The sequence below is a fragment of the Bipolaris sorokiniana genome, assembly GCF_000338995.1.
Source record: "Bipolaris sorokiniana ND90Pr unplaced genomic scaffold COCSAscaffold_7, whole genome shotgun sequence".
NCBI classification, from domain to species: Eukaryota; Fungi; Ascomycota; class Dothideomycetes; order Pleosporales; family Pleosporaceae; genus Bipolaris; species Bipolaris sorokiniana.
This window is the reverse complement of record NW_006911901.1, coordinates 118197-134239: the sequence shown is the minus strand read 5'-3', so window position 1 is coordinate 134239 and position 16043 is coordinate 118197. Positions and strand designations below refer to the sequence as shown.

The window sequence follows — 16043 nt, the reverse complement described above, 5'->3', positions numbered from 1 at the left end:
GAATGATGGTTAGAAGCAAGCCAGATAATATACATTATCACCGCATCTGCTGCTTCCAGTGCAAACCCATCCACCCTTTTTGTGCACGGGCCTATCTTTGCAATTGCATACCATTGTACTTTTTCCGGTAGTAGCGTGTCTGTCAACGAACACGAAGCTAGGTGTCAAGCTCCGACAAAAAAAGAATTACATCAAACGAAAACCCAGGTCCAACCATGGCATTGGGGCACTTAACGATTGATTCAAGAACATATTTACCCGCAAAACCCTATGTTCTGAAAGAACAGCCGCACTATTGCCCTGAATTCAAGAGTGCCATTGCATCCCCAAGTATTTTGACAGAATTCTGATATGTTCAATCTCCCTTCGTTTAATCACACTTCATGCAGACAGAAGACAAAGAAACAAATTACCGGTCAGCAAGAACCATCTGAGAGTCTTCTTTTTTAAATCCCTGTCGGTGCATACAGATGCTGACCTGACACCCCCATCACACTGGTGTGGCGTCTAGTCAGAAGCCGTGCCCAGGTCTAGCGGTGAGAATTATGGCTTTCATCTCGGATCCAAACTACCAAGAAACACGGTGATCAAACATCCCAACTCCATACTATCTGTGCGCACCTCAATGTAACCCCCTGCCCTTCCCTGTCTTCGCCTCCCAGTACAACCTGATGGCCGGTGAGAGAGTGTTGGGAAACACGATTATTTTCTTTACCGCCTGTTACTTAGTACAACGTATGCGCCTCGCTTAACCATCGACCAACTAACCTGAGAAGCATGTGCTACAGATGTCGCAATATGGTTTAGAAATACATGGTAGCTGATAATAATTATCTCAGATCATGACCCACACGTTCTAAAAACGATAGTTACAGACAGAATGAGATTATCGCTTTGGACGTTTCGAATGGAACAGCCAAGGACTAAATTCGTCTGACTTCTCGTTCGACCCCGGCGTCCAACTACTTCCAGAATACGCATTCTGATCTTGTGCCCCGGGGAAATGACAAAACAACCTCATAAAGAAGAAATATCGATCAACTAACTTCAGGACCTCATATGTTGAATCGCTGGCGAGATTTTAATTACCGCGGTTGAGCAATGTGGATTGGGGGATCTGATTCACATAGACGTTTCAATAAAGCTTTGACATGAGCCAGACCCAGAGAATTGATGAGACATTTGTGAGAACAATGTCCCCATGTAAAAGGGAATCGTGCTGCCTCTAGTCTTGGGAAAACAGAGCCAACCCCTCAAATTTTGTAGCTCCAAACAAGAACATGGAAATAACACCTGCGACTCAAGAGGCTATGAGGGATTTCTCGATAGTTGAGCCTAGAAAAGATGAGGGTCGCGACAGAAGGTATTTGATCGCGGCTTTCGGTAGTCTTTGCGTCATCATGCTAATGGTTGCTCTTGATGCTACATCGTTAGCAGTCGCATTGCCTGTAAGCTTTGCCACTCCAAATCATTGCTATCTCGCAAAGATCTATTGTAATTTTAGCTAACGAATAGGAAGGTAATTACAAAAGCTCTTACAGGTTCTGCCGTGGAGGCTTTCTGGAGCGGCACGTCGTTTCTTCTTGCATCGACTATATTTCAGCCAATACTGGGATCCTTCTCAAACGTCTTTGGGAGAAAACCGATTATTAATGTTAGCCTGGCCCTTTTCTTAATCGGCTCGATTGTTATTGCGGTTGCCACAAATTTTACAATCGTACTGGTAGGAAGAACCATCCAAGGTGCAGGTGGAGGTGGTATCCAGTGCCTAACGGCCTTGATAGTCGTGGACAAGATTCCTCTTAAAGAACGCGGGAAATGGTTCAGCGTGCTTGGAGCCATGTGGTCCATTGGCACCGTCACAGGTCCTTTACTTGGTAGGTTACAACCCCTACGAACCTAGTGTACCATTAACATGGCGAAACCCAGGCGGAGGCTTAGCCAAAGAAGCCTTGTGGCGCTGGATTTTCTGGATCAACATTCCATTCATCTGTATTGGCGGAATATCTATCGCAATATTTTTGAAGTTCGACAAGACCAATGTGGCTCTTATCGCAAAGATGAAGGAATTAGACTGGGTCGGAATGAGTCTCTTCCTTACATCGACAACAGGATTTCTTATCCCCATCACCCGAGGTGGTGTCGAATGCCCCTGGAACTCATGGCGTACGCTTGTACCACTCTTCATCTGCACTGCTGGACTGATGGTGTTTGCCTTGCACCAGGAGTATGTGGCCAAAAACCCGTTCATTCCTATTGGTATCTTCAAAAACCGGTCTGCATCAATCATGTACGTGCAAACAACCATATATGGCATCATTCTATCAATGGGGATGTTTTACCTCCCACTCTATTTCGAGGCAGCGAAGAACATGTCGCCCGTCATGGCCGGTGTTGGCATGTTTCCATGGACCTTCACGTTAGCTCCAACTGCAATGGTATGTCTCTCAACTCGTTATATAATCAATTCAGAATTTTGATCATGACACAGGTTGTTGGAATCGCTATATCGAAGACGGGAGTATACCGATGGGCGAATTGGCTAGGTTGGTGTCTTGTGGTGGTCAGCATGAGCCTCCTTGTGCTGCTCGAATCCGACACATCAACAGCCGCGTGGGTGTCAATAAGTCTTGTTGGTGGTATTGGACTCGGTGCGCTCTATCCGGCCATGATTCTCGGTGTCCAGGCCTCTACAACGGTGGAAAACCAGGCCTCTGCAACAAACATGTTCACATTCTTGAGAGCTCTTGGTCAAACCCTAGGAGTCGCAATTGGCGGAGTAGTTTTCCAAAACATGATTGAGAAGAGAATGTTGTCAAAGCCACTCTTGGCTAGGAAAGCCAAGGAATACTCCAAAGATGCAATAGGCTTGGTACAGGTCATCAAAGCTATGCCGAAGAACGATGCAAAGGAGCAATTGATCGAGAGCTTCACTTACGCACTTAGGTATATCTGGGTCGTAGCGGCATCGATCGCAGGGATTGCATTACTCGCGAGCATCTTCATCGAGGCGTATCAGTTGAGCAACCCACTCGAGGCGGACAAGACCACCGAAGAAGATAAAAATTAGAACTAGCGGAAAATAGTGGAGGTGGATCATCCCAATAAAGTACTTATGAATTTGGAAGCAGCAACATGTCGTTTGGACAGTTCAAGAAGCAGCAGCACCTACATGCTATATTAGCCGTAATCGTGATCAGGAGGACATTACGCAAGCATTTTGAATCAACCCCATGACGGCAAATCAAACTGACGCCATGATTAAGTGATGGAATTATTTCTTTGTAAACTGGAGGGGTATCATACAATGTGGAAATGTCCCAAGAATGTGTGACAGCACGATTACGGTAAAAGCTTGGGCTCAAACTCATGACGTGCACGGTACTTAGCCAAGGGTATGGGAACATCGACGCTATATCCCAATTCGCCCTGTACTTTTTCCATCTTCCTGGTCGCCTTACCGACCAGCCGAGCAATCCAACGATCATTGGCCATTGCATGAACGGTGGTTTGTCCAGCTTTACGCATACCTACCATGGTTTTGTTCGACGCTTCTTTGAAACCGGTATCTACCTTTTTGAGAAGAGCTTTGAAGCTTTTATCTTCAGTCCCATTGATGGTCGTCTGTGAGGCCTCAGTGTTGTTGGTGTTAACGGATGCTACACTGCTCGCCTCGCTGTCGGACAGGTTGGTGCTGACGCGCTTGAGCTCTCGTAGAACTTTGGCCTCCTCAAAATCTTTATCCGACTCAATTACTTTTGTGGCCTTGACAATAGCGGCAACAAAGTTCAATAGATCTTGATGAAACTGGGCTGGTAAGTGCGCATGTGCACTGACATGCATAGCTGCTTCATCCCTTTTAAGGCGTTTGAGCTCTTTTCGAGCTAGTGCCTGTTTTGGGGTAGGCTCAGCTTCGTTGATAGCGGACTCTATCTCAAGTAACTCAAAGTCGCTTGCTTTCTCTGGGAAGATGTGCTCATGGTGAGGAAACAAGAAGGTGGGTATTGTAAGAGTCGCATTTGCGCCTCCCAATCGGACGACTTGTTTAAGCTCGACAGCGTCCGGGAGAATTCTATAGGCGAGAACATCCGAGATCTTGAACTTTGTTTGGATGTTGTAGTTTGTATTGATTGGGAACAGCGCCTCGCTCTGAATCGGACCCAGTTCAACAGCAAAGTTGGCATCCGCGCACCAGGCAGATATCCGGGCCTCAAGTCTACGAATCTCGCCATCCTGTGACGAGTAATGCTTGAAGAAATACTTCTTCATGAGTGCCGTGAACCATTTTCCTGATCCGGCGGCTGTGACAGACTTGAACTTGACCGGGTGGAAGTAGCAAATGGGGCTGAGCATTAATCGGTATAGAAATGGCAGCCGGTGCAGGAATTTTTTCACATTCGGATAAGATGTCTTCCGGAGTGTGGATACTCTTATCGACTTGGAGGGTGGATGGGGTATGGAAGCCTGGCCATGAATCTGTGCACAAATGGCGGCACGAAAGTCGTCCATATTTTCGATATCGAGTCGCACCCCTGGTTCCTCCCTCGCTTTCCTGCTCTGCTTTCCTTCTTTTTCCTCATTTTCCCCGTCGACTTTACTATCTTTACGTATCTTTGAAGCCTGGATCAACTGCTTCTTTGCGATGGTTATGGCACTAGTTTCGTCGATGTAGCGTATCAGCTCCTTGTACTTTGTGTGTGCTTGCTCTTCGTCTGGAGCCACTTTTTTGACGGATGAGAAGGCAGATGCGGTGTCTTGAGCCTCAGTTGGGACTTTTCCGGCTGTGAAGCTTCTCACCATGTCAGTCGGGTGACCAGCGATGCCGCCCTTTTGCGTTGCCGCTCGAAGTATAGCCGTGTTGGTTACGACCACCGAGTCATCGTCGTCTGGTTCCGGAACGCCATACGTGACATCGCCAAAGGTGACTTCCCATTCCCCGCCTTTGACGTTTGCATACACATCATCGACCATGATCTCACGGAACAAGGGCACAACCACTTTATCCACCTGTATGCCCAGCTCAACATCATCGGAAAGTTTGATTCCAGCTTCCACACCATGGGCAACAAGTGTCATTGTCGAGAGCGACAACGTAACGCCGCGAATGACGAAAAGACCTTTGACTTCGGTATCAATCTCCAGCGCTGGCAAGTCAAAGAAGGCTATCTGGTCGTTGATGAAGTGGAGATCGCGTAAAAATGTTTTGCGTAGGCTGCGTCGTGCGAGGGCGGCAGCAGCGTCGAACTGGTAGAGGCACGTGATAAGAAGGGCTGGCCAGCAACAGGTGAAGAAGACCCAGTATAGTAGCCATGATGTCGCGCATACTGCGTAGGCCAGGTTAACGGTAGCGAAGACGGTCCACACAGGGGCAAAGGGGAAGATGCGGTGCCCATGGGCTTCACCCAGCAGGATGGCATACACAAAGGTGGGCGCTCCCGAAATAACCCATCGAGATGGCCAGGAGAGAGTCAGTGCAGCCAAAGCGGTGGCGACAAGAAAGACATTAGGGATGAGTTTGCTGGTAAGCTCGCGCTCTGATGTCGTAGCTGGTAGAGGATCTGCGAGCGGAGCGACAGGCTTGCGCTTTGGCATGGCTGGCAGCTCGCGCGGTACGCACGAATCCATATTTGCGGCGCCGTAGAGTGTGGAAGTTGCAGGTTGGCTAGGATAGAAAAAGATACATGGTGTTTGTGCTACTCGGCTCGCTGTGAGTGGAGTAGAGTAAAGTAGAGTAGAGTGTGTGCAGGTGCCGTCATTTGCACGCGCCTGGACATACAGGGTTTCTTTGACAACCACCTGACGTCATCAGGCGTTCCCCACACTCGAACAAGCCATGCGCATCTGTCCAAATGGCTGAGCAGAGCAAGAAAAATGACAAGAATTATGATTGCGATGCGTGGTCCAAATAGCATCGGTACATACTTAATACACATGGTTAGCTATCGCCCTGTACTTAGACCATGTCAGCCCCAGTTGACAAGGCTTCCCTGCGCCGGTGATGATGCCGCCCCGCACTTGTGTATTACATACTTGTACTACCACTAACTACCACTACGGTCCGATCCACAATCTGGGGAGCGTCGCATCACGCCATCACAGCATGCACACCGATATTCAGGGGAAACACCCTTCTCATGACCCTGATGAAGACTGTGAGCCTTGTCTTGATGTACCTATTGCCTACGCAATGGTGTTTGCTTATCGCTTCGATAATGGGTACATATTCCCGACACCCTAAACCCCATTGGCCACCGACCTCTCCTCAGTCCCATCAACTCATTCTTCGCATAACAGGTACCTGATCCTGGAATGGCACAGCACATCCTGCTAAGCATCCGAGCCGGGCTTCAGACTATGTACGGCTCGTGTAATACATAATACCTTTTTTTCGTACCGAGTCCCGTGTTCTAAACATCCAAAATCAAAGCATGTTACCAGTGAAAAGCAAGTCGTATATAAAGTATTAGATCAAATCAAAGAACAAGACTTGAGGAAAAAATCCAAATCCATACCAGTCTGAATTGATCTGCAGATGGCTATGATTCATAGCCCAATGTGATACCTGGAAGAAACTAAGCAAAAGACTGCTGGAGCATTCGGAGAATACAATGACAATGATATGGTGGTGAGTGATGCATATGGACTTTACAATCAATCTAGAGGTACCGTAGGCATGCCAAAGGCCTAGATCAACTTCGGGTTCCGAGGAATTTATTGAAAAGGGACATATATAGTTAATATAGGGGGCCTAAGTCGACCGGGGTGGTTGTCTTGACAGGTATAAAACGATAACGACATGCCCTGCGCACAACGCGGATACACACGTACTGTACCTGGACGACTAACCGACAGTGTACCAGAACACAATGAGTCGTACCAATGCTGATAGATTACGGTGGGCCGAACTGGTTGAGCAGCATCTAGCACACGCCTTGACTGCGAGCGAGTCATACACCGAGGCAGATATCGCAGCCCATGTGGACTTCTTTAGACATCATGTTTGCAGCTGGCTAGGCCCGGGACCAGCACCGTTACTGCCACTGCGTCCCGCGTGTCCATCAGCACTGACATACGACGCAACTCCGGTCGAGGTGAGCTACGGGTGGAAGGGCACGTCGTCAGTCATGGTCCGCTACGTGGTTGACTTGATCGGGCGCCAAGGAAATCCGAATCGCGCGGCTTCGCTCATGACAGCACAAAAGACAATCGATGGGCTGCGTAAACATGCGAGCAGAATAGGACTTGGTGGGTACCGTGTCGACATGCTGCCGGATATATGGGAGGCTGTGACGGCGCGGCTGGCCCACTGGGAGAAGTCGGACCACACGGCTGAATGCAAAGTGTGCACACCTTCAACGACTTTTGTCGGCTTCGATCTCGCAACATCAGGCCGGGTGCATGGTAAGCTGTACTGGCGCCTTCCAGCGTGCCTGTTTGGCCAAAAGCTTCTCGAGCTGTTGGACAACGTCTTTGCTCTACTGCCACGCTACGGCGTAGACGTTGGCGGCCAATGGGCTCAGCTGCGACGCCATCTTACCTTGCACCCCACCAGCGAGGGAGGTAGCCAAGGTGTGCGACCGCGCATGCTCTCCATTGATGCTACACGGTATCCTGCAGCGCGCATCAAGTTGTACAGCCGTTGTTACTTTGACTCGCACGCTTCCTTTGCCGACGCCGTTGAGCCACACCTTAGCCTGGATGGGGCGGTGCCGCTGCCACTCCCCTGTCACTACGCCACCCTGTGGGCCCGCCTCCAGGCACAGTACCAGCACCAGCCCCAGCACCAGCGCTACTGCTTGCTTGCTCACGACATGCTGCCGAATACTACCCTCACCACCAAGCTGTACTGGTTTGCTGACCAGATGCCCTCGGGCGATGCCCTCATCATCAACGACTTGGTGGCCGACTTTGCACAGCCCCACGCCTTCATGAAGCGCCAGCTCGACGCCGGTCACTTTTCGCACAACTCGAGCTACATTCGAGAGATTGGCATGGGCCAGCGCAAAGATGGTTCGTTTGACATGGCCCTCTATATTAGTCCTTGTTTGTTTTCCACGTAGTAGCAGCTGTGTAGTCATTCAGTGCCATGTCGAGTAATGCATGCGTTTCAGGTGACAGCGTCTCACCATACTCACACTACCCTATGACTACCGCCCTATTCTGAGCTCGTGAGTGTTGTATGCTCCTGGGCAGCAGGGATACATTGATTACATGTAGGCCCACCTGGTGTTTACCTACTTGTGTATGTTCAAAGGTGGCGGTACTTTAGACATTACAGGTACGTAAGTAACTTAAGCGAGAGCTTGTCTGGTAAGCACCTATTTACATACATATATACATACATATGTATGCCACAAGAATATAAGTAGAAAACAGGCTCAAAACGTGTCCGGAAGATCACTGTGGCTTGCAGTTTCGGAACATCATTGGACGTGGGCCTGTTGGGGCGAAGTTCTAGAGGGCCGTCTCCCATGCGCAAGTTGCAGTTGTCTTGTTATTGATTGAGCGCGGCGACTTGCCCCTATGTCGATAATAATAAGTGGCTGCGGGAATTGCAAATGGTATTCTTGTTGGAGGGCGGGCCGGTGACCGGGGGCGGACCCGATAAGAAATATACTTACCTGCCTCTTTCAGCCTAAACTGATTTCGACACTAAGAACCGAGTACGACTAGTGGCTGCAAAACGGCGATGCTTGTGAGGCTTCATTTAAAGCTTGCATTTTTTATTCTCCCTAGTTCATGTCGTGTGCCCCGTGATGCCTTTAACACACATGTAGTCTCCAGCGTAGTGGCACAGCATTCATGTAAGTAAGCGGACCAACTCCACACTCAGAACGCGACTCGATCAAGTCCACCACAAGACCAACTCGTCAAGGAACCTGTTCGTTTGCATCCACCCAGCCGGTCGTGCTCACCTGATCTTTGCCTACTTTGGCAGCTCTGCTCAACCCGCCAACAAGAGATCCAAGCCGGCATTGTGCAATATCCACATGGCGCCTTCCCGATTGAGCGATACACTAATGCAGCGCGAGCCTTGCGATCCGTTGCTATCCACCATATTGCCTCATCGTTCGCGGAATATGGAGTCGACACTACCAAGCACCTGCCGCTATCTTATGTCTATTCCATCAACAAATGGCGCCATTTCCTCGTCCCTTGTAGTGCAGCTACCGCCCGGAGTGGATATAAATGCTCGTCCCTGCCCTACATTCTTCATGTAGCCCAAGTTTGAAATTGCTCTTCTTCGGGTCGCGTCAAGTCGCAGCAATGGCACGCATCACCAAGAGCATTGCGGCTCTGTCCCTCGCTTCAGGTGCTCTCGCCTCGCCTTTACATGCGCCTCAATACAATGCAACAAGCCCGTGTGCTCAAGTAGCCAGCTCGGTTGCAACTCAAACAGCTGCTGTGCCCACCATCCCTGCACAGTTGGCCTACGATTGCCTTACTTCAGTTCCATTCAACCAGTCTGCTGCCCTTGCACTTGTCGACGGTGTGGTGCCCTATTTCCGATGGCAGAGCAACACTGTCTGGCTAAAGGATCCCCCCAAAGAGTACGCTGAAAAAGTGCAACCTGGTGTCGACATCTGGGGTGGGCTTGACAAGATAAGAGAAAAAGTGGTCGAGAGCAAGTATGAGAACGAATATGAGGTATGTCTTCGGTGCACAAAGTAGAGGTTGAAGGGCTTACCCATGTCGCAGTTCGGCTTCGAGCTCTATCGTCTTCTCCAAACCACACACGATGGCCATTTCGTCTACGTGCCCGACATCCTAGGAACCGTCTTCACTTTTGCACGCCCAGTTCCTCTTGTTTCAGCCTCGTCAGATGGCAAGGAACTACCAAAAGCCTACGTCTATGCTGATGTCTTGGCTGAGTCTTTTGGCAACGCAACCTTCAATGCATCTCCCATCACAAAGATTAATGGTCAAAATGCTCAGGAATACCTCGAAAGCTGGGCACAGTATGGCTCTCTCCAAGACCGGGATGCTCTTTACAACAATGTTTTCTATGAACTTGCTACTGTATCACTTGGCCCCACTGGATCTGGCATCGGCACTTTTGCTGGGTCGGGGAGAGGTCGCTGGGTATGTAGATAAATCCACATGAAGCTTCCATGAGCTAGCTGCTGACTCGTGACAGATCTACCCTGGGGCTACCACCACGCTTGATTTTGCTAATGGCACCAGCCAAACCTATGAAAACTTTGCCAAGGTCTTGATACCATTCAAAGGTATCACTGATGGCGAGAGCCTCTACAAGCTTTGGTTTACCGGCAACCAACCTACCGAGACTGAAGATCCTGCTCCTTCCAACTCTACTACACCAACTCCTTCGGCAACCGCCTCTGCATCCGCCACACCAACAATCCCGGCTCCTGGCTACCCACCACCAGTTATTCGTGAAAGCCACAACCTGATTGGTGGGTACTTCCTGGAAGACGAGTACTCCGATGTTGCCGTTCTGTCCGTTCCTTCATTTGTGGGCATCGATGCTCAGGAACAATTCCAAGCCACTGCTGTACAATTCCTCTCCGCAGCCAAGACTGCAGGAAAGAAGAAGCTCGTCATTGACGTTCAGGCAAATGGTGGTGGTACCATCCTGCTGGGATACGACCTCTATTCACTCCTTTTCCCTAATGACATCGACCACGCAGCAGCCGATCGATTCCGTGCTTTCGAATCAACGGATCTCATTGGCCAGCAATTCTCAAAAGCTGCTGAAGGCGTGACAAGAGAGCCAGTCACTCCAGAACAAAACGAAACACTGTACGACCTCCAGGGCAATATCGTATCTTCCGCCTTCAACTATCGCACAGATCTGAATCTTGATGAGGAACCCTTCACCAGTTGGAAGGACAAATTTGGTCCCCTTCATATCAAGGGTGACAACTTTACAAACCTTTTCCGCTGGAACCTGAACGATACGTTGATCACCCAAAACTCAGGCGGCATCTACGTTCACGGCCATGGTCCTCTATCCAACTATACTGAACAACCGTTCGCTGCTGAGGACATTGTTGTCATAACTGACGGGTACTGCGCATCTACTTGCACCATTTTCTCCGAGCTTATGCGCCAACGTGCTGGTGTCAAGTACATCTCGCTTGGTGGTCGCCCTCGTGAGGGTATCACACAAGCCGTGGGTGGCGTCAAAGGCACCAACAACCTTCCTTGGACCTATATCCAGTCGCTTGCTCAATTTGCGGTTCTCAACACCACCTCTTCGGCCGACGAGGTAGCGCAGCTCAACAATACTGAGCTAAACCAATATTGGTCTTCTGTTCCCTTCGATCGTCTCGCCATTGGTTCATCAATCAACATCAATTTCCGAGACGGCATTCGTGACGGCGACGAGACGGATACTCCACTGCAATTCGTCTACGAGCCAGCTGATTGTCGCATCCTGTACACCAAGCAAATGACTGTTGATATTACCGCTATCTGGAAGGCGGCCGCAGATAGCACCTGGGGAGGTAAAAGCCACTGCATCGCTGGTGACTTTGGCGGATATCCAACAAATAGCCTGACCAAGCGCGAGTTGAACGGTAGAGAAGAGGCTCTGAGTAGGAGAATGAAGCAATGGAGGAGAGACCTTGCGCCACAGGATTACCCTCTGGATGTACGCACCGATATGCGCAAGGCAAAGATTATGGGTGACGGCATTATGTGGCCATAAAGCCGTGGGGTGATGCTCAAACCGACCTCGAAGTAGGAGAAGGCAAAATCATTAATAAATACATAAATGACATTCTTGACTAGCGAACATCCAAATGCGTTTAACAGCTCGAGGGAATATACCATTAATCGTACGCTTCGAGACTCTAGTGAGTTAGATTGTCTTATTGTTTAACTCAATAATAGTCATTGATGTAATGACAGGGGCTTGAGATGTGTTATCATACGGCGTCATAGCAAAGTATCAATGGTCAAGCACAGCGAGTTCGAACAAAATAGCTACGTTAGCTCCGAGAAGCTTGCGAATTTAGATAATGGCTGATGCCCCTGCTCGCCAAGATGGGCAATGATTTTTGAAAGGGTACTGCGTAGCGCGGGCGGAGTGGTAGCCTAAGTACGTACACTTGCTGCAGAATGCTGCAAGGCTAGACGGAGATGGCTTTGGTGGTGACTAAGGATGCAGTGGAGTGAAAAGGTGCCGAGGCGGAAGCGACCTCGCTCGGCGATTAAACCCCGCTCGGTGATTAACGAATGCGGTTAGAGCATGTAAGCCATTCGCGGCTCATACCGTCAGCCACAAAACAGGAACCGCATATCTCGTTGGACGTTTGATTTCTTTACCTGCTTGGAATATGGTGATGGGATGACGGTTAGCCTATGTGCATGTGTCTCCTGATTCTGCCATTGATAGTTCTGCTGATGCTTACACGGACCTTATCTTTGCTCTCGGTCAATCGGTGAGCCTGGAAACCCCAGACTAAAAAGCAGTTTACGTAGCCCACCAAACCGCGCCAGCTTAGCTAGGAAGTATCAGCACCACTGCAACATTGTTCAAACAAAAAACCATATAAGATGGGTAACGTCCATCCCTGCGTAACGGGACGCCCTATGTGCCGGGACACTTTTTCTTCCGGGCCTTCGGCGTCAGGCTAGCGCGACTGTACTAAGTCAAGCTCAACGCACATCGATTCTGCAGTTACTACCCTTCTAGCCTGTTAGCCTCTGATAAAGAAGAGCGTAGTGTTAGACGTACTGTAGGCTAATCTATTATTGCTATTGATTAAACTCGTCGTAGAACCCCCCTATCGACTCGCAATAACTAATCTCTGTTAACTGCTTAGATGCCTAGTAAGAGAGCCTAGCTCTTAAATGTCTAGGCCATATTCTCTAAAGATCGATTTAAGCTAAGCAGTGTGCCTTCCGGTAGTTTCTCTGCGCAGATAACAAAATCGCCAAAACGCGTCTGCACGAGCATAGCGCTATCGCCGCTCTTGGCTTGCAGTAGCGTGCTCAGATGTCTGTGTATCGTATCGTACTGAAATGCGCGCTTTGCCTACCTAGAATCAGCCCCCAAAAATCGCCGTGTAGCAAGTCCACTGCCACGCGCCCAGATTCGCTGCGCCTCGAGACTGCCATGCGTGCATGAAGCTTGCGGCTAAGCACAGCGGAACTCTCTCAGCCATGCAGCCTTACATGCTCGTCAACTGCCTGCTCGCAGCCTACCTAACGTGCTTCCTGTGTGTGCGCAACGGAGGCGTCTTCTACTGCCCTGCACCCTTTACTTCTGCCCGTCTGTGCCACACACCGCGACCGAGTTTGCTAGCATCCTAGACAGAGCATGTCGGAACACAATGCGCCTTCTCAAGCGTCTCTCAGCAGGTGGCGGCTTCGAGCTGACATCTTTCAGCGACGACCATGTTCCTCCGTACGCTATTCTCTCGCACACCTGGAAAGACGGCCAAGAAGTTACATACAATGAGCTGTTGGCGGGAACAGGCGTGGGCAAGCGCGGCTATGCTAAGATCCGCTTCTGCGGCGAGCGAGCTGCAGCAGACGGCCTCGAGTACTTCTGGGTTGACACCTGCTGCATCGACAAGTCCAAGAGCGACGAGCTGAGCACAGCGATCAACTCCATGTTTCGCTGGTACCAGCGCGCAGTCAAGTGCTATGTATACCTGACAGACGTCCTAGTCCCAGATGAGATCGCCAATGCCGAAGCCTTTCGCATATCGTGGCAGCAAGCTTTTCAGAGCAGCCGATGGTTTACACGAGGCTGGACGCTGCAAGAGCTACTCGCGCCAGCTAGCGTCGAGTTCTTCTCCCAGGACGGCAAGCGGCTAGGCAGCAGGATCTCGCTGGAGCAGGAGATACACAGCATTACTAACATACCTATCAATGCGCTTAGAGGCCAAAGGCTTACCGAGTTCAGCGTCGAGGAGCGAACGGGCTGGGCGGCGAAACGTACAACAACGGTGAAAGAGGACAGAGTGTACTGTTTGCTGGGCATCTTCGGGGTCTTCCTGCCGCTCATATATGGTGAAGGAGAAGAGTATGCGACGCTGCGTCTCAAAGAAGAGATACAGAAGCGGCAGCAAGGACGGGAGATTGTAGATGTGCAAGACCTGTCCTGTGTGTATTGACCCTGGCTCGGAAAGCATTGCACTGCACGGACCGCGCTCAGCTAATGACCTGTAGTCTCGGTGTCGCTGCCTTTCCCACGAAACGAGCTCTTCGTCGGACGAGAGAGCCAGCTTCAGTCGATCGAACGAGCCCTCCTTTCACCCAACACCCACCGACGGATGACTATATATGGATTAGGAGGATGTGGAAAATCCGCGCTTGCTCTTGAGTTTGCGTACCGCGCACTTGCGGGACACGCTAGACGCTTAGTGTTCTGGGTGCCAGCTATAAGTCCCGAAAGTTTCAGGCTTGCGTATCGTGAGATTGGAGTCCGTCTTCATATACCAGGGATCAACGATAATAACGTAGACGCGAGTCGACTTGTTAAGGAGACGTTAAGCCTAGGAAATGTAGGCGACTGGTTAATGGTCGTTGATAACGCCGATGACTCTCAGGTCTTACTGGGAGTGGACGACGAAAGCCATGAGTCCCCTCGATTGATCGACTATATTCCGCATAGCAACAGAGGCGCAATTCTTTTCACAACTCGCAGTAGGAAGGCGGCTACGGACTTGACTCAGGGTAATGTCCTCGAGCTAAACGATATGGGCAAGGCCGAGGCCAGGCGGCTGCTGTCGCGACGAACGACGAGACAAGCGTTGCTGAACGATGAGGCGGCGGTTGATGTATTGCTGGAGTCACTCGCAGGCCTGCCGCTTGCTATCGTACAAGCTGCCGCTTTCATGAACCAAAATGATACACCAGTCTCCGAGTACGTATCACTACTCCAGCATGCTGGCACGAAAGTCGAGCTCTTCAGCGAGCACTTTGAAGATCCTAGCAGATACCGTAGTATGGATAGCACGATTGCAAAGACATGGCACATCTCTTTTGAGCAAATTCGGAGACAAGACCCTCTTGCAGCAGAGTACCTCTCGTTTATTGCATGCATCGATCGTATTAGCATTCCTCTGTCGCTGTTGCTGCCGGGAGGATCTGTTTTGCAGCAGACGAAAGCACTCGGAACGTTGACGGGATACGCATTCATCACAGAACGCCAGCACAATGTGCAAGGATCTAGTAAAGAGAGGTTTTTTGACATGCACCGACTAGTGCACATGGCGTTGATCTGGTGGCTGGAAGGCCATGGCGAACGGGCGGACTGGGCAGGCACAGCAGCAGCTCGAGTTGAGGAACTAGTGCCCTACGGCGGGCATGAAGGAAAAGAAGTATGGAGCGCGTACCTCCCACATGCAACGTACGTGGCTGGACTTGTTGAAGCTGTAGATGGCGCGATGGGTGCTTCGCTCCTAGAACGACTAGGTAGTTGTCAAGAGAGACTGGGGCAATATGTATCAGCAGAGATGTCGCATCGAAAAGCATCATCCTTGAGGAAGGAGGTGCTGGGGCCTGAGCATCCCAATACGCTGATAAGCATGAGCAACTTGGCGGTAGTGCTGGACAGCCAGGGCAAGTACGAAGAGGCCGAGGCGATGAACCGGCAGACGCTGGCGCAATATGAGAAGGTGCTGGGGCTTGATCATCCCTCTACGCTGACAAGCATGAGCAACTTGGCGTTAGTGCTTAATAGGCAGGGCAAGTACGAAGAGGCCGAGGCGATGAACCGACAGACGCTGGCGCAATATGAGAAGGTGCTGGGGCCTGAGCATCCCGATACGCTGACGAGCATAACCAACTTGGCGTTAGTGCTTAACAGCCAGGGCAAGTACGAAGAGGCCGAGGCGATGAACCGGCAGACGCTGGTGCGGAGAGAGAAGGTGCTGGGGCCTGATCATCCCGATACGCTGACAAGCATGAGCAACTTGGCGGGAGTGCTGGACAGGCAGGGCAAGTACGAAGAGGCCGAGGCGATGAACCGGGAGACGCTGGCGCAGTATGAGAAGGTGCTAGGGCCTGATCATCCCGATACGCTGACAAGCATGAGCAACTTGGCGGGAGTGCTGGACAGG

The 16043-nt window shown here is 50.5% G+C and overlaps 5 protein-coding genes across 5 annotated transcripts in view; 4 read left to right on the top strand and 1 right to left on the bottom strand.

The window, feature by feature from the left end:
* Nucleotides 1–1400: 1400 nt before the first annotated feature.
* COCSADRAFT_181202 (uncharacterized protein) lies at nucleotides 1401–3168 on the top strand (the record flags this gene model as incomplete). The annotated part of the gene is made up of 4 exons (XM_007701742.1): nucleotides 1401–1448; nucleotides 1520–1877; nucleotides 1930–2438; nucleotides 2492–3168. 4 exons carry the CDS (start codon nucleotides 1401–1403, stop codon nucleotides 3068–3070), a joined length of 1494 nt encoding a protein of 497 aa, XP_007699932.1. The 3' UTR covers nucleotides 3071–3168.
* A 70-nt stretch (nucleotides 3169–3238) lies between these two features.
* Nucleotides 3239–5722, bottom strand: COCSADRAFT_36599 (uncharacterized protein). The gene has a single exon (XM_007701552.1). It carries the CDS (start codon nucleotides 5623–5625, stop codon nucleotides 3343–3345), a length of 2283 nt encoding a protein of 760 aa, XP_007699742.1. The 5' UTR covers nucleotides 5626–5722; the 3' UTR covers nucleotides 3239–3342.
* A 1144-nt stretch (nucleotides 5723–6866) lies between these two features.
* COCSADRAFT_90204 (uncharacterized protein) lies at nucleotides 6867–9221 on the top strand (the record flags this gene model as incomplete). The annotated part of the gene is made up of 3 exons (XM_007701741.1): nucleotides 6867–8037; nucleotides 8810–8869; nucleotides 8902–9221. 3 exons carry the CDS (start codon nucleotides 6867–6869, stop codon nucleotides 9219–9221), a joined length of 1551 nt encoding a protein of 516 aa, XP_007699931.1.
* A 46-nt stretch (nucleotides 9222–9267) lies between these two features.
* COCSADRAFT_89319 (uncharacterized protein) lies at nucleotides 9268–11674 on the top strand (the record flags this gene model as incomplete). The annotated part of the gene is made up of 3 exons (XM_007701740.1): nucleotides 9268–9648; nucleotides 9700–10083; nucleotides 10139–11674. The coding sequence occupies 3 exons, from the start codon at nucleotides 9268–9270 to the stop codon at nucleotides 11672–11674; spliced, it is 2301 nt and encodes a 766-aa protein (XP_007699930.1).
* Nucleotides 11675–13304: 1630 nt separating this feature from the next.
* The window catches only part of COCSADRAFT_90397 (uncharacterized protein), a gene marked incomplete at both ends in the record, with an annotated part of 4210 nt that continues 1471 nt past the window's right edge, over nucleotides 13305–16043 (top strand). The window contains 2 exons of the mRNA XM_007701739.1: nucleotides 13305–14082; nucleotides 14149–15725. Of these exons, the coding sequence (XP_007699929.1) occupies nucleotides 13305–14082; nucleotides 14149–15725 (2355 nt within the window). The remainder of the gene's footprint in view (nucleotides 14083–14148; nucleotides 15726–16043) is intronic.

Excerpts from the sequence above, each read along its gene's own strand:
- COCSADRAFT_36599 (XM_007701552.1), bottom strand. The coding sequence starts at position 5,625 with ATGGATTCGTGCGTACCGCGCGAGCTGCCAGCCATGCCAAAGCGCAAG.